General features: G+C 41.1%; 1 protein-coding gene across 1 annotated transcript in view; it reads right to left on the bottom strand.

Moving 5' to 3' along the window:
• Positions 1 to 26021, bottom strand: part of UST (uronyl 2-sulfotransferase) — a 289355-nt gene extending 263334 nt beyond the window's left edge. The window contains exon 1 of the mRNA XM_019638972.1: positions 25552 to 26021. Coding sequence (XP_019494517.1) covers positions 25552 to 25801 — 250 coding nt within the window. The 5' untranslated portion in view covers positions 25802 to 26021. The remainder of the gene's footprint in view (positions 1 to 25551) is intronic.
• Positions 26022 to 26027: the final 6 nt, after the last annotated feature.

Here is a 26027-nt window from a genome sequence, read left to right on the forward strand (position 1 = left end):
AAGTATCTCTAATAGGCAAAATCTCCATTCCGTGCTTCTGAAATTATTGTTTATGCGATCAAATAAAGACGCTAAAAGCCTTGCAGGAATGACTTAGAAAAGAAAAAAAGGCTGGGAACTGGAATTCTGGACTCTAAGAACTCCTTACAGGGAAGGAGACCAGCCCTCTCCACTCCAGAGACCCATTTCCTGCTACATTTCTAAACTGAAAATTAGATTAAAGCAAAATTTTTTTTACATTATTTTTATTTTGGTATTTTAATTTTGTTGCTATGTAAATATGAGGAAGTCAATTTAAAACATTCATACTGAGCCCCATTTTAGAAAAACTAAGAATTGTTTGTTTAGCTTGGGGTTTGATTTGGTATTATCTGAGAAAAACCTCTCAAAACTGCATAATTCAATCAAATCTTATTTACTTATTCGGAGTTATCCGTCAGGCCCAGGCATCTCAAACACAGCTGAAAATAGGAGCTAAACAAACGAACAAAAAGGCTTCTGATGAGCTACTAGCCAAGTCTCAGAGATAAAGATCATGAATGCTGTTCATTTATTCATTAAATACAGTGGTCATTAAGTGCTGCTGGGTGAGCTGGGCACTGTGTTTGTGGAGGATAAAATGACAGCAAAAGCAGCCATGGTTCCTGTCTGCGGGGAGGAAAACATCAAGCGTGCATTTAGAGCTCCATGGAGAGCCAGTACCCCTGTTTTATAGACAACTCCCACAAGTTCTGTTAACCTGTTGTCTAAATTCTCGGCCTATTAGAAGCAGCAAGTAAGTTAGCAGGGGTCAGAGAGCTGTGACTGCCAGCCACCTGAGAGCAAGGGAGAGCACCAGTGACAAGACAGCAGACAGCAAGACTACGAAGGCAGACCCGAATTCATAATGCAAAGCAGACCCCGGGTAGGTATGGCGAGGACAACAAGCCCCACCCACCTTGACACACCGGGGAACACAGCTGAGTCACAGGCGCCATTCCCCCAATGATGCCTTAGCAAAGCTTGTGAGCCATTTAAAAAGTCAAACAATGCATAGCAGTTCCATTTGAGAAGAAAAAAATGTGTAACATGTTTTAGAGAGATTTCCAACAAAAAAGTTTAAGACAAGGGGGGGGTACAGTTGTTATAGGTGCAAATCTTCACTTTCTAGAAAACTTTGTTACGTGGAGCTGGCACTGCAGATAACTAAGGTTTTACACAACCTTTGATTACAAGTATGTCCCTTTACCTCTTTTCAAAATGCTGAACTCCAACAGCTATATCTCATTCAACTTTAAGTTTCACTTTAAAACTAACCACGTGCAGAGAAGAATTAGATGATTCTGCACCAAACTGGCTCATTACAATAAAACAGCTCTATTTCCAAGTCCCTGTGATTCCCCATTAGGTCACTGACCACATTCCCACCCTCAAAAATCTGCCACAAGCACTTTTGCTGAGAAAAGCGTTGAACACGTTGGAAAATGTAAGCTAACGGTCATATACTTAAAAAATTTGGAAGAAGTTTCACTAAATGCCTGAATGAGAACCAAAAAGCATGTAAATGTCATAACTGCTCAAGCCCAGAGTAGCATCAAACTGGGGTTTAAAGATAATCTGTCATTTTTTGTCTGTTTCTTTGATAGGAAGTAAATTTGCCCTATAATTCAGCCAAAAGAAAAAAAGCACCGTTTTCTAAAATTCACATGTCCTTGAAAACATGTGAAAAATAAAGTATAAATGAGAAACTTTTAAAAAAAGTATAACTATTGCATTGTGTTGTACACCTGAAACTAATTTAAAAAATAAATAAAATTAAATTAAAAAAAGATTCTTAAGACAATCAGAAAATTCGAACACTGGATATTTGATAATACTATAAATTATTCATTTTTAGATGTAATAATAGGGGGGGGGGAAGAAACTTTTCAGCTCAGAGTTCCTCCAGGTTAAAAAAAGACTATTAAAGATATATGTCTTGTTCTCTGAGCACTCCGAGTGTAAAATTCATTTTTTATCAAATTGAGATAATAACTTGTGACATCATAAAAAATAGCTCCCACATTTGGGATTCTTTTCCAATAAGGTTAAAACTATGGCCAACTACCTTCACTGCCAAGGACTGACAACAGAGTGGTGAGTGGTCTGGAGTAACACTGCCTCAGTTCAAACCCTACATCTCCACTTACCCAGCAAATTGGTTAACATCTCTGAGCCTCAGCTTGTCCATTAGGAAACTGGAGTACTAATAATTTAGGATTCTGTAACAATCAAATAAAATAAATGACATAGTGACTGAGCCCAGAGTAGGCAATTGATTCACCTTAGAATTTTCTTCACCAGACTAGCAGCCTTTTGAAGCCCCCTGGCACATAGTAGGTGTTCAAGAAATATTTTTTCCATAAATGAATACACTTTCAATTCAACAACACTCCTATTTAAATCTATCTGGATTACATTTTCTCTGCTAAGTACTAATATGGCACCAGATGCTGTGACGAATCAAAAAAGATGTGCAAGGCATAGTCCCTGCCTTGTCATCAAAGAATTTACAAACATAATTGAAATAAGGTGCATGGCACAGTGAAATACCATCCAATAAATGCTGGTAGGATCAAGTTAAAATCCGCCTACCACCACCACCACCTAAAGGGAACACGACTTTTACTGTGACAATGAACAAAGAAATGACGTGCTATTTATAATCCCTGCCGCCTCTAAGAAACTGGCAACCAAATTACTTTCTATTTGCTAAATGAAGAGATGAGTGTGAGAATGTCAAGTTTGGAAGGGCTCAGCATTAAAATGCTCCAAATGAGATCAAACAACCTTGCAGATAGAAACTTGCATCATTTAAGTTTTTTCATGCTTAATCAAAGGTGTAACTTAGAACAATGACAGCTTGGGGAGTGAAGGGGAGCACAGGAACAGTAAGGACAGGGAGGGGAAGGTGCATGGCAGAAACTGGCTTCCCATGCCTCCCTGGCAAGGACATCTGTCAATGTGCAGCCATGCTCTCAGGTACCAAGGCTTGGTAATAGGCACTGATGACCGGGACAGTTTCCTCCATTCAGAAACCCCTGAACACACACCGTAGGGTTCATTTCCACCCATGAAGGTCCACTATGTGCTCTCTCAACAGAATTTCAAGTGTGAAAACAGCAAGGACTATTCTCTACCATGATGGTCATCAAACCTTTGTGCTCACATAAACTCATAAGAATTTTGAGGAACTTATATGTCCTAGCACATTTTAAATCAACATCCAGAATTTTTCATCATATGTTTAAAAAGCTGCAAGAGGTGTAATTTCCAACAAGATATATACCAGTATTTTGAAATAAAACAAATATATCATTTTTATGCAAATAACCAGAATATACACACACACAGAGAGACAGGTAGATTTCACAGTGAAATTACTGAAGCTTAAACCTCAGGAGCCCTTACTTACACAAATAAACTTACTAACGCACTTAGTTTTTTACAAAATCTGCAAAGGTAAGCTATTTAACTGCAATCAATTAAGACCACTGTGTCTTTCCACTCTAACTTGCCTTCTTCTTACACCCTCTCACATTGGGTGACAGGGCACTGGCTGGGCTTTTAACTCATAATTATTTATTCTTTTTCCTAAAGAAAGCTTTCAAGTATGTAGAATATTCAAGCCCCACAAAAGCTCGCGGTAAATACAAGATTGAGAACACCAGTTACCTCAGGTAGCGGGGAAGAGCAGGAGAGGGTGGACGAGGATAACACAGGTGTATTATGGGAAAATCCTTGTTAGAGGTGAGTCCATTATAAAGGAAGGAAGGGGTGGAGGGAGGAATCAACAGGCTTGTCTTGCATTTATGCATTTTTCCCAGTACCTTGTATTTTCAGTCCATTTCCTCTACAGACTCTTGTTTTAACAGAACATATTTTTTTTGTTTGAGAACATGTTGATCACTCTATTCTATTTTGTACAACAAAAATGTGTGTGTAAATTAAAATTCATTTTTAAAACTTTCCTGTGACCATACATAAAGCTCTAAGAGTTTAAAATATATATTTTGAATTGATTTACTATTAAAATTACCATTGGTTCATAAGTGATCAAACAACAAAGATTTCCAAATTTCACAAATTATTAAAAAGCAAAAGTAAATGATTGAAAATACACCAATTAATAAGATGAACAGGGCTGTGTTGTTTAACTACTTAACATGTATAACTGAATTTTACTTATTTCAATTTTATTCTTACTTTTCATTTAAAAAAATATGGACACTGTGAAACCTTGTTCACATAAATTAGTAGATGGGAATCGAGGCAGTTATGTTACTGAGATGTCACTCACGTTGTCTTAACGTCTTTCTAAATCCTGTAGCGATCTGTTGATCATCTACCTGAAGAGATAACTTGCTTCCTTGAATAACTTGATTTAACTTGAACTCCTTCACTTTGGGTTGAAAGCAAAGAACTGAAACAACCTGACTTGCAAAAACCTCTGTTACCATCAGGAGTCACGCACTTTCGCAACACCAGCCTTTTGAATTCTTCCGTTAGCACCTGGAGGTGTTTGACACCAGCAGGCTAAGATTCAGGTAAAACTCTGCAAAGTGCGGGAAAGGCGTTCGGGGAGAGCTGGGGGGAAACACGAGCCAGCATGACAAGTTCTCAGGGAGATCAGTTTTAGAAGGGACTAACCGGGCAGTTGACTGAGAACTTGACTCTTTCCAACAATCCCGGCTCAATTCCGCCTGAAAAGTCTTTGTGTGCACAGTGCCCAAAGGTACACAAAAACCCGATTCTGAGATGCCCCAGAACCTGACACCTGGCATTGGTGCGATTTCACCACTCTGTCCCTTACAGTGTCCCTTTCAAAAAATAACAAGAGAAAAATGCGGATGTACTGTAAAAATAAAAAAATTTAAAAAAATGACACCAGGAGAAAAAGACTTGAATATTTACCACTTCAGTGTACTAAAAATATGAGAGAGAGAGAGAGAGAGGAGAGAGAGAGAGAGAGAGAGAGAGAGAGAGAGACAGTCTCCTGGTGTTTCCATTTACCTCATTTACACTTGAAAAATAAATTAGACTCTTAATTTATGCATGTCATCCTATTCCAAACATGAAAAAAAAAGGCCATTTTCTGTTCAAATAAATTTAGGTGAAATTAAAAGATGTGGAAAGAAATTTAAGTCCCATATTATAACCTACCTATTTAAATAAAGGCCATATTATAGCCTTTATTTTCTATGATTTTTTTTTAAGTTCTTCATATATTTTTGCAAGTTCATATACCCAAGAGTGCCTAAAATATGGCAAGACTGCAAAAGTTTGCTGAATTGGAAAAAGGGGTCAATACTAAAAACAATCATTTTGAAAGCTGTTGAAGAGAAAAGCCAGTAAAATAAGTTCTATTCTCTCACAGGTAGTGAAAACATGTTAGATGCTTTCTGATAAAAGTCCTGTAAGAAGTCAGCTGTTAAGGCATTCAAATTATGTTTATTCAGAATTTCTCCCTCTGAGAAAGATTCTGGCCCAAGCTCGGCTGCCAGAGCCCACGTCTTGCTGATTAGAAAAAACATGCTGAGATCCAGGAGGACCTCATCCAAGCCCGGGCCTCCACCAGGCCCAGCAGACCCCAAGCGGCCTGCCCAACCTGGAAAGGTGAACATCACTCCCGCTGCTTAGTCATCCCGTCGCAACAAGCACACTCACTCAGCCACACTGAATTTCTACACCTCAGCACTTAACAACATTCAACTGACTGCTTTCCTGTTCCTGCCAGAAAATAAAGCTGAAGAAACGGATACTTCAGAGAAACAATCAGGGCCGTGCTCAATACCCAGTTTTTGAACACATAAACCCACTAAAAAGCAAGAACACCCAAACTGCAACAGCTCAACTTCCAGGAAAATGCCGTCGCTGAGCTGCGACTTAATATTATGCTTTTCACTTTTATAAAGGGCCAATGTATGGCCCAGCCTCATGAAAACATGTTATCCTCTGTGGGAAAAAAAAACAAAACTGCAGAAGTTACTGTCCTTTATAATACTCTAAGCTCAAATAAACTTCTCCTATAATTTAGAGGTAAGAAAAGACAGGCTGTTCTTTCTCAATGAACAGGTATGTTTCTTATATTAGATAATGATGACATAACACGTTTTATTCCCTTTTGCCTTGGTCTGCAAAAAACTCAGATATATATTTAATGTATAGCTACAAAAACTCTCTCACTCTGGATATATGTTATAATTACTTTAATAAACATATAGAATCCAAAAAATGCCAGACCCTAGGCAAGTTCAGACAGGCTCACTCATGTTGGAGCACCCACCTGAGTGTTTTTTCCCTTCATCCCTTCTTTAAAAAGATTTCCTGAAATTCAGCTGGTCAAATAGGCTACCTGCCCATCCACACCAATCTTAGCACAGTTCAATTTGTTTGTGGCTGCGACCCATCTCCTCCCATTGTGTTTTAACAAAATCGGAGATTTGGAAACCTGTTGCTGGTTAAAAATAAAACAAAACCAAAACAAAATGATTAGACCATTTCGCTTTAAATCTCCCAGAGCAAGTGGCATTAGAGATAAGGATGGATGTCTTCCAGCAGGTTGGGAGGGCTGAACTGCTTTAGGAAAAGCTACACTCAGAATACAAGATCCACAGCCCCAGCATATGGGACTTAGGTAAGATATAAGCGGAGGCACTTCTAAAGAAATCTTCCATAAAGCTACCGAGACAGCAAAGCTGTCATCCTCAGTGAACAGTCATTTTTAAAACAACAAGAAATCATACCCTAAATGCCAACTTAATCTATGACAAAATGGCATGATCAAAGTAATAAATGAATCATCAATTCAGGATATGTTATATCCTATCCTAATAAAAATGCAGTGGGGATTCCCTCCCCCTCCCCCCATTTTAGTTAATCAAAGAAAATAAACCATCAGCTTGTAGTATGTTATCATAACAGGAAAATGTCAGCAAGGAGGCGAATCGACATGACTACATTATACTAAATAAACACCTTCAGGATAAGAGTTAAGTTGGTTTTCTTGTCAAACTTTCTTTATCAAGATGAAACTACTTGGAGAGTTCTCGGTAAAAGAGTTAGAAAAATACTTCAGGACTTTTGTAGAAATATATTTTTGTATGGCCTGGGGTGAAAAGGAAAAGACCACTTGGGCCTGAGAAGGCCTGGACTGGATACAGAATTCCTCCTTTCCCCACTCTGTCAGCTGAGCAGCTCAGGGCCCTTCAAACATCTCTGGACTCAGGCTCCTCATCTGCAAAGCGAACTGAACACCCACCACGCAGGAGAGGACAGAAGCAAGTGTAATAACACCTCTGCAAATACTTTATGAACTCGCTGTTCACATCTGAAGACCATTTCAGACACCTGCTTAGGCTCTTCCATGGCTTTCTGTTTTCAGAGTTATCTTCATGAATAACAAATCTGCGATCACTCTGTGGTCTGAAAATGTTCGGTGGTTTCCCCATTGCATACAAGTTCCTTCGTGATCTACCCTTTTATATTAGGAGCCTACCTTGCAGCAACTCTCCCACCCACTTCCCGCCCTCTTCCCACAGTCTCTCATCAGCCACCCTATAATGCCTGGTGTACCCAAAGGTGCCACCATTTTCCCCACTGGCTTGCCTTTACAAGTACTGTTCATTCTGTTTGCAATGACTTTTTCCCACAGCTCTGCCCAGCAAACTTTTATTTATGCTTCGACACCCAGCTCAACAGTCACCTCTTCATGAAGCCCTCTTGTTCTAACTCTCTCTCTCCCTTGTGCTCCCCAAGGTATGTGGATGAGTTTTTGTTACCACAAATATATGCATGAAAATAATGAATTTATATGTCTGTATTAGAGACTAGACTAGCAACTCTTATGAAAAGCTTTATGTGTTCAGCACACTCAATTTTGAGAAAATATTTAAAAATTAAAATCTTATCAAATGATCACAGGATAAATGTTTCAAAACTTTAAATCATTAAACTCACAACTTAAAGTGAGGCAGTGAAAGGTCTTAGGACACACACACAGAATCTTTAGCCCTCTAGGAGAATAAGGAAGGAATAAAAACATCGAATAGACTAAAATTTAATTTACATTATCAAGGGAGGTTCTTCTACAAAAATCAATAAGTACCTAACAAAATATTAGCAAACCAAATCCAGCAATAAATTAAAAAGGTTATACACCATGATCAAGTAGTATTTATTCTTGGGATGCAAGTTTGATTCAATATCCACAAAACAATTCATTGATACACCACCTAAGTAAAGTGAAAGATAAAAAATCATATTATCATATCAATAGATGCAGAAAAAGTGTTTGACAAAATCCAGCATCCATTTATGATAAAAACTCTCAGCAAAGTCAGAATAGAAGGAACATATCTCAACGTAATGAAGACCATATATGAAAAACCCACAGATAACATCGGACTCAATAGGGAAAATGCTAAAAGCATTTTCCTTAAGATCAGGAAGAAGATAAGGATGTCCACTTTCACCATTTTTATTCAACATAGTATTAGAAGTCCTAGCAACAGCAATCAAGTAAGAAAAAGAAATAAAAGGCATCCAAATTGGAAAGGAAGAAGTAAAACTATTGTTTGCAGATGACATGATACTATATAGAGAGAACCCTAAAGATTCCATCAAAAAACTATTAAAGCTGATCAATTAATTCAGTAAAGTAACAGCATACAAAATTAATATTCAGAAATTGGTTGCATTTTTATATACCAATAACAAATTATCAGAAAGAGAAATTAAGAAAACAATCCCATTTACTATTGTATCAAAACAAAAACAAAAACCTAGGAATAAATTTAACCAAAGAGGTTGGAGACTTGTACTTGGAAAATTATAACACATTAAAGAAAGAAATCAAGAAAGATAAAAATAAATGGAAACACATACTGTGCTCATGCATAGCAAGAATTAACATGGTCAAAATGTCCATACTACCCAAAGTAATCTATAGACTCAATAAAATTCCTATCAAAATACGAGTGGCATTTTTTTACAGAACTATTATAGAACAAATAATCCTAAAATTTATATGGAACCACAAAAGAACCCAAATAGCCACGGCAATCCTAAGAAAGAAGAACAAAGCTGGAAATATCATGCTACCAATATTAAACTATACAACAAGGCTATAGCAATCAAAACAGCAATGGTACTGACATAAAAACAGACACATAGATCAATGGAACAGAATAGAGAGCCCACAAATAAACTCACAGCTATATGGTCATTTAATTTATGACAAAGGAGGCAAGAATATAGAGTTGGGTAAAGACAGTCTATTCAATAAATGGTATTGAGAAAACTGGACAGATACATGCAAAAAAATGAAACTGGACCACCTTCTTATGCCATATACAAGAATAAACTCAAAATGAATTAAAGACTTAAATGTAAGGCCCGAAACCATAAAACCCCTAGAAGGAAACATAAGCAGTAAGCTCTCTGACATTGCTCTTAGTAATATTTTTTCTGATATATCTCAGTGGGCAAGGGAAACAAAAGAAAAAAATAAACAAATGGGAATATATCACATTAAAATGTTTTTGCACAGCACAGGAAATCAACAATAAAATGAAAAGACAACCTACAGAATGGGAGAAGACATATGCCAATGATACATCTGATAAGGGGTTAATATACAAAATTTGTAAAGAACTCATACAACTCAACATAAAAAAAATCCAATTAAAAATGAGCAGAGGACCTAAATAGACAGTTCTCCAAAAAGGACATAGAGATAGCTAATAGACATATGAAAAGATGCTCAATGTCACTAATCATCAGAGAAATGCAAATAAAAACCACAATGAGCTACCACCTCACACCTGTCAGAATGGCTATCATCAATAAATCAACATACAACAAGTGTTGGTGAGGATTGGAGAAGAGGGAACCTTCGTGCACTGTTGGTGGGATTGCAAGTCAGTGCAGCCACTATGGATAAGAGTATGAAGGTTCCTCAAAAATTTTAAAATAAAATTAACTTATGATCCAGCAATTCCACTTCTGGGTATTTTCCAAAGAAATTCAAGGGCCGGCCGAGTGGCGCGATGGTTAAGAACTGGCTTGGGATGCCAGAGGGCCCCGGTTCAGATCCCACATATGAGGGCCAGTGACACTGCCCTCCACAGCTAAGATGCTGAACAACAGCTCAACCTGGAGCTGGGCTGCTGTGAGTTGCCGGCAACGGTGTAGGCTGCAGCCCCTGTGGCAGTGGGTTGCCATGGGCTACCGTGTGTAGCCAGCAGCCAGCGTGAGCGGCCGTCCAGAAGCCGGTGACTGATCTGCCTCGTCTAGGAAGAGCGCAATGATGGTGCCAACTTGGGCCAGTGAAGCAACGTCCTCCACAACTAGACTGAAGAACAAAAGGACAGCAACTTGTCTGTTCCCCTTCCCCCAATTCCCCAGCACTGTTCCCATCCCCCCAATTCCCCAATAAAAATCTTAAAAAAAAAAAGAAATTCAAAACACTAACTCAAACATATATATGCACCCCTATGTTCACTAAAGTGCTATTTATAATAGACAAGATATAGAAGCAACCTAAATGCCCATCAATAGATGATGAAAGAACACACTTATAAAGAAAAAAAAGGGACAGGGCAAAGCTATAATTCCAATTAAAAAAAAAAAGATGTCTTATAAAAACATAGTCAAATTGTTCAATTTCAATATATGCAAATAAATGCAAATTAGGACATAAGAATATCATTTGTTATCAATTGAATGTGTGGGGAGGAGTTTTATAAGATTATTTCCAGTGCTTATTAGGGTATGAACTAAACAGGTTATAGACTGCAGGTGAAATACACCAAAACATATGGCAATTAGTACTAAAAGCAATTTAAAGACGGGTACACACTTTAACCCAGTCATTCCAAGTCCAAGAATTTACCCCAGCAAAGTAGAGAAGTATGCAAAAATTTAACAAGGTCCATCACAGTTTTATGCAGAATCATGAAAAACTGTAAATGAGCTAAATATCAAAAAGTCCTTGCTAAAGGAATGATTGTACTTTCACAAGATACTATGCCACCAAGAAAACCAATTTAGGGGCCGGCCGAGTGGCTCAGTTGGTTAAGAGCACGAGCTCTGAGCAACAGGGTTGCTGGTTCGATTCCCACATAGGCCAGTGAGCTGCACCCAAGCTGAGCTGCCACTGAGCTGCCAACAGGTGACAGGATGGCTCAGCTGGTGACAGCACGTGCTTCTAACAACAAGGTTGCCAGTTCCACTCCCGCATGGGATGGTGGACTATGTACCCCCGCAACTAAGATTGAACACAGGACCTTGATCTGAGCTTCCAGGAGCTGCCGACGGGCAGCCAGATGGCGACTGGACTTGGAGCTGAGCTAGCTGCACCCTCCACAACTAAGATTGAAGGACAACAACTTGGCTGTTCCCCTTCCCCAATTCCCCAACACTGTTCCCCTTCCCTAAATCCCCAATAAAATCTTTATAAACAACAACAACAAAAAAAAGAAAACCAATGAAGAAAAACATGTAAAGACATGGAGTGACATTTGTGATACTGCAGAGTGGAGGGAGAAGCATATAACCAAAGCAAAGCAGTTATAAGGGAATTGACATGCTTTTTACTTTCTTCTTTGTGCTTTTCTCTATTTTCCAAGCCTTCTATAATGAGCATGCTTTAATGGTTTTCATTATTTCTTAAAATTGTGTTTTTAAAGCATTACACCAAGTCATTTTAATTATTTGCTCTATGTGCACCCAATTATTTGCTCTGACCATAAAAAAAAAAAATATTTACCTGGAGTACCAGGCTAATAGGGACACTTGGCAATGAATTTTGATACTATACCTCAACATCAAAATGTAAAACAGTGCAGAATCTGCAATAATTATCTGAGGAAACTTCACACCCAAGATCAGTTGTTTTACTTCCTGTGCTTACTAATGAGCTTGACATTAGATCAAAATATGTATGTTCACAAATTTACAAACAGCCTGCATTTCAATACTGTGGACTGCAGAAATTAATAAAAAGAATATATAAGCGCTTTTAAACTTGAATCGGGCAACTGTGTGATTCTCACTTAAGAAAAATCTAATGTTCTTAAATTCAAACAAATTGGCAAATTAAAATTCAATTAAAAATAAATGGATAAAATGTTTAATAGCACAGATCTTTAATGCGCTGGGCTAAATCCCGACTTACTTGTCTGTTTACAAGTATTACTTCCCAGAAATGCTACAGTATAGACCTTTGCTACTCAGACTGTGGTCCTCCAAGGGGGTGCTAGTAACACCTGGGAGCTTGTTGGAATTGCAGATTCTCAGGCCCCACCCATCTCAAACCTACCGCACTGGAATCTACAGTTTAACAAATCCCGAGGTGATCTGAATGCACATTAAAGTTTGAGATGAGCTGGTATAGAAAAACTGAAAGCTAAAATGTTATAAGTCACAACCAAATAAAAAATTATAGATTAAGTCATGCTATCTCTAGCACCCAGCACATAACCAGCTTTGATGAACATTTAACATTTGTTGAAGGAATGAACCTGAATCGATGGAAGAGATAGAAAGAGAGGATGACTGCCAAGCCACATGTGCAGGAGGGTAGGCATATGAAAGCAATAGGAAAACATATGTTCTCTGATCCTGTGTCTCATTGATGTGAAACTTCAATGAAGTGTAAGCCTTGTGGGCAAGACTTACTCTGAAATTAACAAAAGGTCGCCTATCATTCCGACAAGGTGGCCAGGAAAAAGCTGGCGAAAGGGCGCTATATTTTGAAACAGCAATGCATTATGCCATAAAAGAAATGAAACACAAAGATAAAAGCCCTTCCGGAAATCAAAGTTTATGTTCAAGAATGTTTTCCCTACCTAGCACTTAACAACATACCCATACATCCATTCTCTAAGCCAGAGCGCAGGTCAGAAATAGAGTGACACCATTGTAACTATGGGCATTTCAAGACGCAAGCACATAGAGCCTACAGGCCTCTCCCCGCCATGAGAAACACAAGAAGACTTGAAGAAAGTATTGTCCAAATGCATTTGAAAAGCTCACCATCAAGCTACAAAACTCGAGACTCAAAATATCATCACTAAATGGTAGCTCTAGAGATCCTTTGCCCGGGTGAAAAGGGCAATAAAAAGACAGAGGTTACAGGTGCTAACAAATACTTCCTACTCCCTCCCTTTAATTTCTCGGAACTGCTTCATCTCGCAGCAGGGCGAGAAGGACAGAGCCACAACCACTGCCGACTCTGTGGGGCCTTGAATCTCTGCTGGGCAAGCAAGCAAGGGCAGTCTCCTGGGTGGGGAAAAGCACAGCATAGAAAATACTCCGGCCTCTGTCCTGTCATCTGCTAAAGCAAAACAAAGACACTGCGCCATTTGGTTTTTATAGTTATGCAGCTTTCCAGAACCCTTTCCTCCATTTTCATGCCCGTGAAATCCGCAGATCTCAGTCAGAGAGTGATTCCTGTGGAAAGCACAACACACATTTTCAGGAGTAACCAATGTTAACCCCACGCTGCCGAAACTGGCATGACACCCAGAGGTAATGGCAACATTCTTCTCCTCCGGGCAGGTCTTCCAGACCGGAACGCCTCACTCGACCTGCCAGCTAAGGGGACCACACCACAATCCCCAGGCCAGCCTGGCAAGACGGGACATGCGAGCATGTCCAAGCCCCAACTGCTCAGACGCCCCACCTTTTTCCTCAGCCCTGCTGTGGCCTCTCTGCCAGTCATCACTTTCTGTTTTCTTCCCACTGTGGTAAAAATAACTTCCTCTTGAAGTGTCTAAATCTGAATGTGATTTCACACACATTTTTTGTCGTCGGATGAATTTTGACACCAAAGCAGAATGAAATCACAAGAAATCTGCAATCACATTTTTGTAAAACTCCAACCAGATGAGTCAGTTCCATGTTTTCTCGGATGTTGAGAAAATACTCCCAGGCAAGATAAGATGCTACAGTCTAAGCACCACGTCAGTTCCTTCCGTCCTGTGCTTCTCACAGACTCAGCAGTCTCGGTGATGGAGGGAAGCAGAGCAAAAGGCAGGGGGCTATGTGCTGTTAACTGAGCGTAATTGCTGGCTGTGGCTCTGAGCGTTGAGAAGGGCCTCTCGGTGGTCAGACCACCCAACACAAATGTGGCCCCAAGAACTCAGCAAGATTTTGTAGTTAGGACCTGAGATGGCTCCAGAGAGCTGGCCCCAGCTCCACTCACCTTTCGTAACTACAGAACAGTGGTGGATGGGCTTACAGTCACTCTAAAACAACAGTCTCCAAGACAGTCACTTCTGATAGTGACTCCTCTCCACAAAATAGGTTCGGAGGGAATTGGCAAATTCCTCATTTCTACTGGCCAGTGAAGGGCCATATAGACAGAGGAAAGTGATAAGATGTATTTGGGAACGAAAATCATTTCATCTTTTCCTATGCTAATTGGCCACCATGTTTCCTCTTCTGTGAATTGCCTGCTCCTATTCTTTGAGCGTTTATCCCGTGAATTATCCTTTCTTATTGGCTTACTGATCCATCTGCATCTTAATCCCACTTCCTAAAGAAACATCTGTCCCCAATCTGAGTCTTTCTGCTTTGTTTAGGGGATGTTACTGTCCAGAACATTTTCCTTTAATGTCCTTTTGTTTCCTTTGTGGTTTGTGCCTTCTGTGTCTGAAAGTGACTTCAGATGAGGAACTACTGGAAAATAGACCTATGTGGACAAGATTTATGTGTGTGGGAGTGGGTGGACATGATAGTCATCTTCATATCACCAATTCTTTGAAAGACAAGGACATTCAATAGACAAGTCTACGTAGCTCCCAGAAGAACTAGCAGAAGCAGCTGGAAGCTACAGGGAAGTAGCTTGCCACGCTGTGAAGAACCCCCTCAGCCCTTGGAGCTGTCCACCAAGGGATGGCAAGATCAGTGGCAGACAGCTGGGCCCGGGTTGTGAGAGGCCTTCTTGAACAACACACATTTCTTATTTCTGCTTGTTTTCCTTCTTCTTTCTGATCACACTGTTAGACTCTGAATTCTGAAAAGCCATCTCTTCCTCTGCCTCCTCTCTCTGCCGTCCTAGGGACAGTGTGCTTCCCACAATTGCCAGAGCAACATTATCCCCTTATTGCCCAGATAGGCTAGGGCAAATGGGTGATGTTGGGAAAAGAAAACAAAACAAAATAACAACTATGATTAAGACTTTGAAAATGATGGCCTAAAATGTTTTTGTGTATTTTACTTGCCTAAGCCACTTGACTCCTGCAATCTTTTAAATAAGCATTTGTCTCTAAAGGAAATAGCCTTATATTTTCAGTTGCTACAATTAAACGGCTTCTTATCTCTTTGGACACATGATTTTAAAAATAGATGGGACCTTAGAAAGCACCTAATTCAGTGATTCTAAAGAGAAAAGAGACACGATTCCTGGGGCTGCATACAAAAATCACCCAAAGAATTTCTTTAAAGAACCTCCAAACCAGCCCCGTCTTCCTCTCCTGGCCACTGGGACGTACTTACTCTTAGACCATCAAGACCATATTGGAAACGTTACTGCTGATGTGGGTGCTAGGAAAGAAAAACAGCTGAGAATCGTAGATCTAATCAGGTTTCTTCATTTTAGAGGTGAAGAAACTTAAGCCTAACAGGCTCATGTGACTTAACAGCACTGACCACTGAACTATTTGGGGGCTCCTTCCAGACCCAAGTCCAGTGTCCCTTCCATCAACCTGCACATCGCTACCTGACAGTTCTGCTTACCCAGTGGGAAAGCATTCATGTCAAATAATCTTCATGTCGAAGCAAGAAGTTCTGTGCTAGACTTGCAAAGTCACGGTTTTCCTGGACAACATTTAACTTTCTATTAAATAATGTAAAATCACATTTGCTTTCAACTTCTCAAGGACTCGGGTAACCAGCTACACTGGATGGCAACGGCCTTGTGGGTCTCCCTTGCCCCAACACCCCTCAGAGGCTGAGCAGGTCAAGGCAACATGAAGAAGTGGAGAATTGGAAAGAGAAGCGTGTTCACCAGCCTCTGGGCAAACCCAGGAGCCCCTGCTTTGGTTGGTTCATTGCTGTTGCCCTGACTTCCAATGGAAGCAGAGAGGAGAAAGTGGCCCTACTACCAGGCACGGTCATTCCATCATATATGGCAGTCGCCGTGCATGCCTGGCATTATGATTGTGGGAAAGGGTGTGACTTTTCAATCACTAGTCCAGCCCCAGAACAGTTGGTGATCCTCCCAGACAGTGAGCTGCACCACACTCCCTCGGCACAACTATTTTTATTTTGTGAATGCAGGAAAAAAATGTGTGGATAAATTTGAAACAGAGGAAGGCAGGCTGTGCAAAGAATGCTTTCTTTAAAGACTGTTTCCAGGAAGTGGAAGAGAGGATAAGAAGCAGGAAGGTTTGTGTGTATATAATTAACAGGGCAATAGACCGGGGCTTGTCAGCTGTTGAAGAGCCCCTGCCAATCCGAGGGTGAGGGTGACAAGATAAGCCCCCAAAATACTAGTTCAGTAACTTCCTCTTTTTTGGTTAGAATGTTTCTTTCAACTGGAAGCCAAGCCATGAGTGAATTTACATGCACCACTAGTGTCCATCTGTGTGCACACGTGTGTGTGCACATGCACATGTGTGTGTACCAAAAGGAGAGTCTGAGAGAAGCAGAGTAAGGTGATAAAACTGACATTTGTGCAGTTCAAATGCTCGGCCTTGGGTTACAGGAGTACCCTATAAACAACCATTATTAATCCCATCAGATAGATCAAAACACCTGAGGTTCAGAGAAGTCAAGAAACTTGCCCAAGTACTCCCAGCTAATAAGCGGTAGCACAGTGATTCACATCCAGATCTCTGCTTTAAAACATATTCTTTCTAATGTGTGATGCTTCTGGCCCACAGTAGGCCTTCAATGAATATTTGCTGAGTGATTGAACAAAGGAATTTATATGTTTTAGAATACTTTCATTTTTATTTTCATGATGACAATAAAAGTCATACTCACTGAACTAGAAAAAAAAAATCAATGGTGTTTCCAGAAATGCAGTATTGTTAAAGGTACATATTTATTTAAATCACCTATGATGAATGAAGTAAGAATGTCTTAATCGAAGCCATGACTTAAGGTTACTTCTTTCATCTAACAAGAGTGAATGGGTTTGTGCATTGAGCCCTAATTTTATAGTTCATCATTTTCTGGTTCTAGGTTAAAATCCAGTCAGTCACTATTTCGAAAACCACATTATCTTATGGCCCCGTCTCCTTAAAGACTCAAAGTCATGCCTGAAATGTACTAGCTAATTTAACACAAATTGCTACCTAAGGAAGACAGTGACCTAAAGAGAGAAATAAACGGCTATACTGCAAACTCCCCAAACAATTGGGTTTGGGAAAATGATGAGAAACAAGAAGTGTAGATTCTAGTTGTTTGCAGCCAAATGTCTAGGTTAATCTCAGGTATTCTTAGTCACAGGGAGGGCCTTACAAATCTACTTCCAAATGCCTACAGGTAAGAGGTGGACAATGATCCCTGTGCACAGAAGGTAATGTTTATAAAACTATATGTCATGGTGGTTTTAAGGCCTTTGCTTGGAGCATACGCTTCAAACAGCCTGGGAGGGATGGGCTGTCGACATCAACTGAGTTCGAGTCTTTCTTGGCACCCCTTCCTACGTTCTCTACTTAAAAAAGTGACCAAACAAAACAGGCTCAGGAACCCTAGCAAAGAACAGTCTGCTTAGCAAAGAATATATTGAATCAACAGATGCTTCCTGCAGGCCTGTGCAGAGCACCCAGGAGAGGTGTCAGAGTAGAGATGGGAAGCACTGAAGAAGCTTTCTCCTTTCAAGGGGCTTGTCCACAAATTACCACAATGCAAGGTACAATGTCAAAACTTCAAGAGTGATCATGAAATAAATACTTCAGGAGTTCAGAGATCATTGCTAGAATTTGAGCTTCCGAAACCATGAACACAGAGGCAACAGCAGAAGCAAAAGGCAGGCAGAGAGACAAGAAAAATGAGCTGGTGGCTATCTTTGGGAAATTTTAGATAAAACTGATATAAAACCAGAGACAGACCAAGAAGCACAGCATACTCTGAACACTAAACAGCTAGGTGGCTCCTTGGTAATTTTTAATATGAGAGTTCCAAATTATTCAAATTGAAGCTCTCTACCAGGCGTCCTAGAACTGATTGTCCTTATTTTAAAGCTGCCTACTTTGATAATATATATTTCTAAAACCTACTAAGAAGTTCTAACCCTTTTGGTAAATCAACATTTCTTCCTAAAATTCATAAGTTACGTTCCTAAAGAGGAACATACGCTTATGTATAGGAAATATTATTCCTATATATTTCTCCTGTATATTATACCACAATGTGAATAAAAAATGAGCTGCATATGAATTCCAATTTTAGGAGAATGCTCAAGATTTCCTTGGTAGCCTTTCATACATTGTTGAAGGAACATAATGTACCCAAATGTTTTCCCCGCTGAGCTCATCAGCTCCATTCTAGGGAGCAAATACAAAGACAAAATACTCCCATCCATCGCACCCTAATCTCCTGTTCACAATTGGCTGTGCTCATATTCCACATCCAAGTCGCAGTGATCTTGGTGACATCTGCAAAATAGATAAATGCTAGTTATCCATGAATTATCACACGTTAGAGCTAATTGCAGACAACCAAAGTTGAAGTAATCTATAACTGCAAAAAAGACCCCCAAGGTTCTTTTGAAGAGGTCCTTGTTTTCAATCATTTGTTAGAATTTTACTTAGGTTTTACTATATAGCCAGGCACTGTACTTAGCACTTTGAAAGTAACTAAAGTATAAAATGAATTTCTTGCTCCTTGAGAAGCTGCATACCTATGATCTAGAAAACAATACATAACAATATTGTGTTTCAACCAATATCATTATTTGCACCTTCAAAATAAGTAGCAAAATCACATATCTAATAAGGGCCTGGTATCCAGAATATATAAAGAACACTTAAAACTCAAAAAAGAAGACAACAACCCAACTCAAAAATGGGCAAAGAATGTAAATAGACATTTTTCCAAAGAAGGTAATATACAAATGGTCAACAAGCACATGGAAAGACGCTAAACATCAGTAACCATTAGGGAAATGCAAAACAAAACCACAATAAGATACCACTCACACCCATTAGGATGGCTATAATCAAAAGAATGGAAAAAAACAAGTGTTGGTGAGGGCGTAGAGCACTCATACATTGCTGGTGGGATGCACAATGGTGTGGCCACTGTGGAAAACAGCTTGGCAGCGCCTCCTAAGGTAAACACAGAATTACCATGTGGCCCCGCTATTCCACTAGGTATATACCCCAAAGAACAGAAAATGGGTGTTCAAACTCAAAGCTTGTACATACGAGTAGATGTTCCTGGTAGCACTACTCACAATAGCCAAAAGAGAGAAACATCCATCAATGGATGAATCAATAAATAAAATTCATACGATGGACTACTATTCAGTCATTAAAATAATAAAGTACTGATACATGCTACGGCATGGATGAATCTTGAAAGCAATATGCTAAGGGAAAGAAGCGAATCCCAAAAGACCATGTATTATATGATTCCATGTCTATGAAATGTCCAGAATAGGCAAATCTGTAGAGACAGAAACTAGATTAGTAACCATTGAGGCGGAGTCAGGAAAGAAGAATAGTGAAGTGATAGCTAAAGGGTCCTGGGTTTCTCTGTGATGATGAAAATGTTCTAAAATTGACTATAGCAATGGTTGCACTTACTAGTGTCTGTACTAAAAAGAAACCTATTGAAAACTACTAAGCAACTGAAACTTTAAATGGGCGAATTATGAGGTCTGTGGATTATATCTCAGTAAAGCTGGTTAGAAATTAATGGCATACACTGAAATGTGCTTCATTTGCAATTTTCATGAAGAATAATTGTACTTTTTATGAACAAAAACTGTACTTTTGACTTCTGCAAATAGGAATTTTTGGTGAAAGATTAGTGTTTCTGTCCCCATTTCTGATAAACAAAAGGATTTATATAGATCGCTGTTTGCTTAAAGTTGAGTTTCTATAATAAAAATAAATACAGGTTAGACAAAATTTATTTTGTGATCAAGTCTTACTTCTCCCCCCCCCCAAAAAAAAGGCAAGTTATAACTCCTAATAATTCTAGTGGCTACAATCCACCAAAATAAGATTCCTTACCATTGTCCTTCCCTGGAGTACAGCTGCAGGGGAGGCAAGCTACTGTCTGTGCTCCTACAAGCTTCTCTTTGGGCAAGCAAAAGATATTATTTCTCTTGGGACTCAAAAACCTTGACCACTTTTATTCTAGTTTCTCAAATACAAAACCAACTAGTGTTTTAAACCTGGCTTGGAGACAGGGAATATGAAAAAAGACAGTATCCAGATAGTACATATTTATATGTATTTTTAAACAATTCATACTGAGACTAGTCTACATTAAAAATAGTTTACAAGGCAGAATGCTTTTCACCATTCATTCTATGTGTTTATGGAACAGACTGCCACAGTGCAATTCCATTTTCTGTTCTTCCTCTAATACAGTGCTACTGTGTCCCCATCCAACCCCATAAGATAAATTTGCAGCTATGAACAAGAATGTCATTTTCTTTTTATGTCAACAATTTCTATTGATAACATCATATATTATGCATTCATTTCCTAGATGGCTGTCTTGGGCCTGGAGTACTATATATAAACCATACGTGATGTACAGAAGAAAAATTAAATTTGGCTTTTAAGGTTTAGAGAAACTATTTTGTAACAGATCTGGGTATCTATTTTCACATTTTCCTTTAAATTCATTTAAACTTAGAGAATTTTAAACTCGATAAAGTTACATCTTTTTCTCTCTCTTTTTTTGACTCAAAACTGTCAGGCTCATTTTAAATATATATAAAGATTGGCAATTCTGAAAACGAAAGTAGTATATATCCATTTAAAGTAGTATAAATTAAAAATGGAAAGGAAAGCATATCGATTTGAGATCAATCCAACAAATTTAGTTGCCATAAAGGCTAAATCATATATCCAAGGCTTGATGATAAATCCTTAGAGTTTGATGGTTGTACAAGATCAGTAGTAAGCCATCTGGCGTATTCAGTTTACATCAATGCAACGGGTGTTATTCCAAGTTTTTGATATTTCCACAACTCATAAGTAATGAGACAACTGGCAGAGGCTGCACCATAACCTAATTTATGGGGAGGGATTTTATTGGATTTTTGTTTGTTTTCCTTAGAAAATCAAAGTCTGAATGCCGTTTCAAAAAATATGAAATTTCACTGAATTGAAAAGACTATGGTCTCCAAGGGTAAGGATAGCATTTGCTATATTCATTTATTTACCCCATTGTAAGCTTGTGTTCTCCTCCCTTCATCCAATCCAAAGAAGGAAAAATTCAAGACAACCGTTATCCCTGCTTACTCCCTCCAACTTACTTTCCATTTTTCAAATTTGTTGCAGCAAAGGTATCTTTAAGGAGAACAGGATTTGCCTTTCCCCAAACTGACTAGAAAGAAGGGGCAGTCTGACCCCGGCTCCTGTGGGAAGAGAGAGCATCACTACAGACTCTTTTTCCTTCCTTCCTGACAGCATGCTTTCTGGTTGCCCGCTTCACCCCATTCCCTGCATCTCCTAACCTCAGAAAGCCTCAAGCCAGCTGGGGCTGCAGCTATTGGCTGGTCTTTCCCTCAAAACAATGGGGCTTAAGCAGCAAAGCGGAGGCAGTTTTAAAAGTTGAAATTTTAAAAATGAAACCATGTATATCACCTTTAAAATGCTTTATATATTCTCCCTCTCCCTCTCCCTCTCCCTCCCCCCCCTCTCCTCTCTCCTCTCTCCTCTCTCCTCTCTCCTCTCTCCTCTCTCCTCTCCCCTCTCCCCTCTCCCCTCTCCTCTCTCCTCTCTCCTCTCTCCTCTCCCCTCTCCCCTCTCCCCTCTCCTCTCTCCCCTCTCCCCTCTCCCCTCTCCTCTCTCCTCTCTTCCTCTCCAATACTTAGTAAGCTTCCTGAAAGCAATGTGTTGCTCTAGAACAATGGTTCTCCAACTTGAGCCAGCAACCTGGAAGACTTGCTAAAACACAGAATGCTGAGTCCCACACCCAGATTTTATAATGCAGTGGATCTGGGATGAGACCTGGGAAAGTGCATTTGTAACAAGCTCCCAGGTGAGGCAGATGCTGCAGGCCCAGGGACCACACTTAGAGGACCACTAGCCTAGACAAAGAACACCTGCTGGGGAAAGAAAGCAGATCAGGAATTTAAGACCCCATTCCTATCACCTCCAGTTCTGTGGCTCTGCAGTGTGGCATTCCCTAGCACATGGAAAGCAACATTGCAGAGATTAATACAGGAAGGCAGAGTTTGAGCACACCAGCTTCTTGAATTATTTCTCTTCTCTGCTGACCCCTCAAGATATTCAGAGTAAAAGTATCAAGAAAAAGAAAGTGAAATTGTGGAAATAAAGATGATCATTTTTAATCAGTCAGCTCGTTTAGTCACCACTTACATCTTGGGTATATTTCCATCTTCTCTCTTAAACTGCCCATCGGTACTATACAGGGAGTACCTGAATCAGACATATTCAAGTTCAGGTTTTGCTGTGTGTCCTTCTGCAAGTCCGCAAATCTCTTTGCCCTCATTTCTCCCATACTGAAAATGGAAATAACAGTGGAACCTACCTATAATATTACTGTGCCGATACAATTTCATCCTGCACCTGCACGGACTGGCACATACACAATAATGTTAGCTTTTCTTGCAAATAGTCACATCTCTTGGCTTTCCTATGCGTATATTCAATATTCAAGATCTTAAACAGCATACTACCTATTTTGATACAATAGGTTCGGTTATTACTTCAACAAATAGTTATTGAGTAGCTACTATGTGTCAGGTGTATAACATTACACACAAGGCTATTAAAATAATACCCTGTCAAGAAAAATGTTTGTTATAAATATTATTTTGATTTAGAAAATTTTGACTTTACATGAATTTATATTTAAGAACAATACTTGCCTCCAAAATTGGCTAACGAGGCAAATTGAGAGGATGTGTTTTTAACCACAAATTCTGTTTTGACAGACACTAAAATAATAGAATGGAGGAAACAAGGGGAAAGTAATTCTGTAGCTACCTTGGCCTTATATTATTAAGGGCGTATTTTAGACCTTCTTAAAGATCACAATCCCACTTCTCCCCAAAATCATTATATTTATGTAACAAAACAACAGGGACCAAATTTGGACAAGGGTGTCCTGTTTTCAGTTCACAGTGGTGTCATTTGTTTAACCCATCATGTCAGTCAGAAATTTAATGATCAGTTACTAACAGGAGCAATGTCCAATCCTTTAGTTCTTCCTAGTTCCCCGAGTGAGTGCTGTGAATTCACCCTTCTGCCAACTGAGCCTCCGAATTTATCAGGCCTCATTTTTTGAAATGTATGATGAAAGCACTAAATTCTGGATACATGTATTTGGCTGAATTTTCAAAAGGCAAATGTGATAGATATTGAAGTTTCTTGATCTCACCCTCAGTAGTGCCTTTGCTCCTCCCAGATTTTGCCATCCCCAAAACGAGTATCAGACCATGACATATTAGGAGCTGAGTGGAAGTTTAAGAAAATCTAGTTTGGCCCCTAATTTTACCCATAAAAAAAAAATGAGGCCCATGAAGTTTGAGTACCCTCCCCAAAGCCAAGTGTTCTTGAGGACACTAAACACAGACGTCTCCCTTCCTTGTCCACTGTATTTTCCCTACACTATTGGTCTCCATAGTTTACTTAAAAGGAATTGCTACAAAGAATTCATTATCAGATTTTATGGAAAAAGACCCGAGATTCAAAAGCATTTATTTCCCAAAGCCAGTTAACAGTGATTGTTGGTGGTAGTAAAAATATAGTTACCTTTGTGGCATTAGCAGGTGTCAGAAAACCTATAAAGCTATGAGACTCCAAAATACACAACTGAGGGAAAAAAGAGATTTGACTCCTTAGTAAACATGCATATTATCCCAAATCCTCAAAAAAAAAAAAAAAGAAGGAAAGAAAGAAAAAGAAAAGATGCTCAAGATTGTACTTTGGAAATCTACCTGGACAATATTTTCCCTAAAGCATCTTACAAAACCATAATAGTTCCCCAAAGTTTCTACAGAAATAGAAGAGTTACTTTTAAAATCTGAGCTTTTCTACATGGACAGAGCATTATTTTATCTGCGTTTACATTTCAAAATGCTCTAACACATGTGTCACTTTGCTGAAGTGGCTTTCTTCCCTTCAAAAACGGTGTGATATGGAGCCTTGTGACTTCTGAGCCGAAGGGACTTTGGTGGGTCCGTGTGGCAGCCTCCAGCCAGCTGGCGTCTTTTGGCCCATGATGGGTCCAGCGCTTCAGCGGCTTCCCTTTGCGCACCCGCTCGCGTCAGGCAGATGCCGGATGTTTGTCGGGTGGCTTTGGTTATCACCTTGAAAGTCTGCAAGAAGCTGGACCCCTCCCAACCTCTACCGCTTCCCCGAAAGACTTCTTCTGGCCACAGACTTGTGAGAGATTTGCATCCTGCGTTGCCAGGGCGCGCGAGCCAGCGTCGTGCGGGGACCTGGGCGTGCGCTTCCCGCGCCGGGACAGGGAGCTGCGGGTCACGCCCTCCCTTTGGAGCCGCTCTTTTCTCTCTCGGTTACAACCTCTTCCTTACCTTTGCTAAAAATAGGGGGCCTCGTTCCTAATAAACCAAACACACCCCCACCCCCACCCCATCACACACACACACACACACACACACACACACACACACACAAGTTCTGGCTTGAGACATACACAGCGCAGAGGATCGTCCAGCCAAAGCAGGTGACACGGCTGGCCAGGCTGACCCGTGCCCTCGGACAGCCCCAGACCTCCCGGCGCAGCCAGCTCCCCACGTCCGGCTCGCTGCGGGCCACGGAGTGAGCAGGGGCTGCCAAAGGACAAGCCAGCTCAGAGACAGCGCGGAGCCTGAAAACTGCCCCTGGGTCACCCGGGCCCGCGGCCGGAGAGAAAGTTGCGGGGACAGAATTCGCCGAACCGACAGTGGAGAGGCGCTCAACCCACCCGTCACGACTCGGATCGTTGAACAGGACAGGACTTTGGTCACTACGATGCCAGGGAGGGGCTGTCCCTTCTCCTCGCCTCTCCCCACACAGTCAGGCCTGAATATACACCCACTCGCCCACACACGCCTGCACTCCGCTCCAGATGGGGCGGCGGAGGCGGGGAAGGTATGCAGTGCCCCGCCCCGGGGTACCTGTCGGGCCCGTCAACCCAGCGGCGCCCCCGCCTCTGTGCAGGCGGACTGTCGCGCAGGAGGTGGCAGGCGCCCCGGGCCGCAGCACCCATGCTCGCGGACGTCCCACCTCGGGAGCCTCGGGGCAGCGACCCGCGGGCGTGGCAACCCGAAGTCCCCGGCGCGCCCCCACTCCCCCGCCTCCCCCGGCACAACTTTGCGCGGCCGGCGCCGCCCTCGCGCCTGCCTCCCTTCCTTACCCAAATACTGCCGCAGGTCGAGCAGGAAGCGAGGGGGTCCCCCGCTGAGCTGATAGAAGAGCGAGCCCAGGCAGAAGACCAGCAGGGTGGCCATGCAGAAACCGTAGTCCCGGAGGGAGAAGCGCAAAAACGGCAGCTGGGAGACCCGGCGCTTCCAGCCGCCCAGGCCGGCAGGGGCGCCCCCCAGAGGGGCCCCATGGGGCCAGGGATCCGCGCCGCCGCCGGGATGCTGCTGCTGCTTCTTCTTCATCGCCTGCACCGCCGCCTCGCACAGCCTGCCCGTGCCAGGAAAAGGTCACCCATCCGCCTGCGAGGAGGAGAGCCCGGCCGGCCGGCTGCACATGGGCAGGGCCGCGCGGAGGGCAGCCCGAGTGGGGGCGGGGAGGGGCCGAAGTTGCCGGGCTCAGGAGACTTTCCTCGGCATGGTCCCCGCCGCCGCGGCCCGAGCGGCCGAGGTGCCCGGCCCCTGCTGGGGG

Source organism: Hipposideros armiger, unplaced genomic scaffold (genome assembly GCF_001890085.2).
Source record: "Hipposideros armiger isolate ML-2016 unplaced genomic scaffold, ASM189008v1 scaffold_41, whole genome shotgun sequence".
In the NCBI taxonomy this organism is placed as follows: Eukaryota; Metazoa; Chordata; class Mammalia; order Chiroptera; family Hipposideridae; genus Hipposideros; species Hipposideros armiger.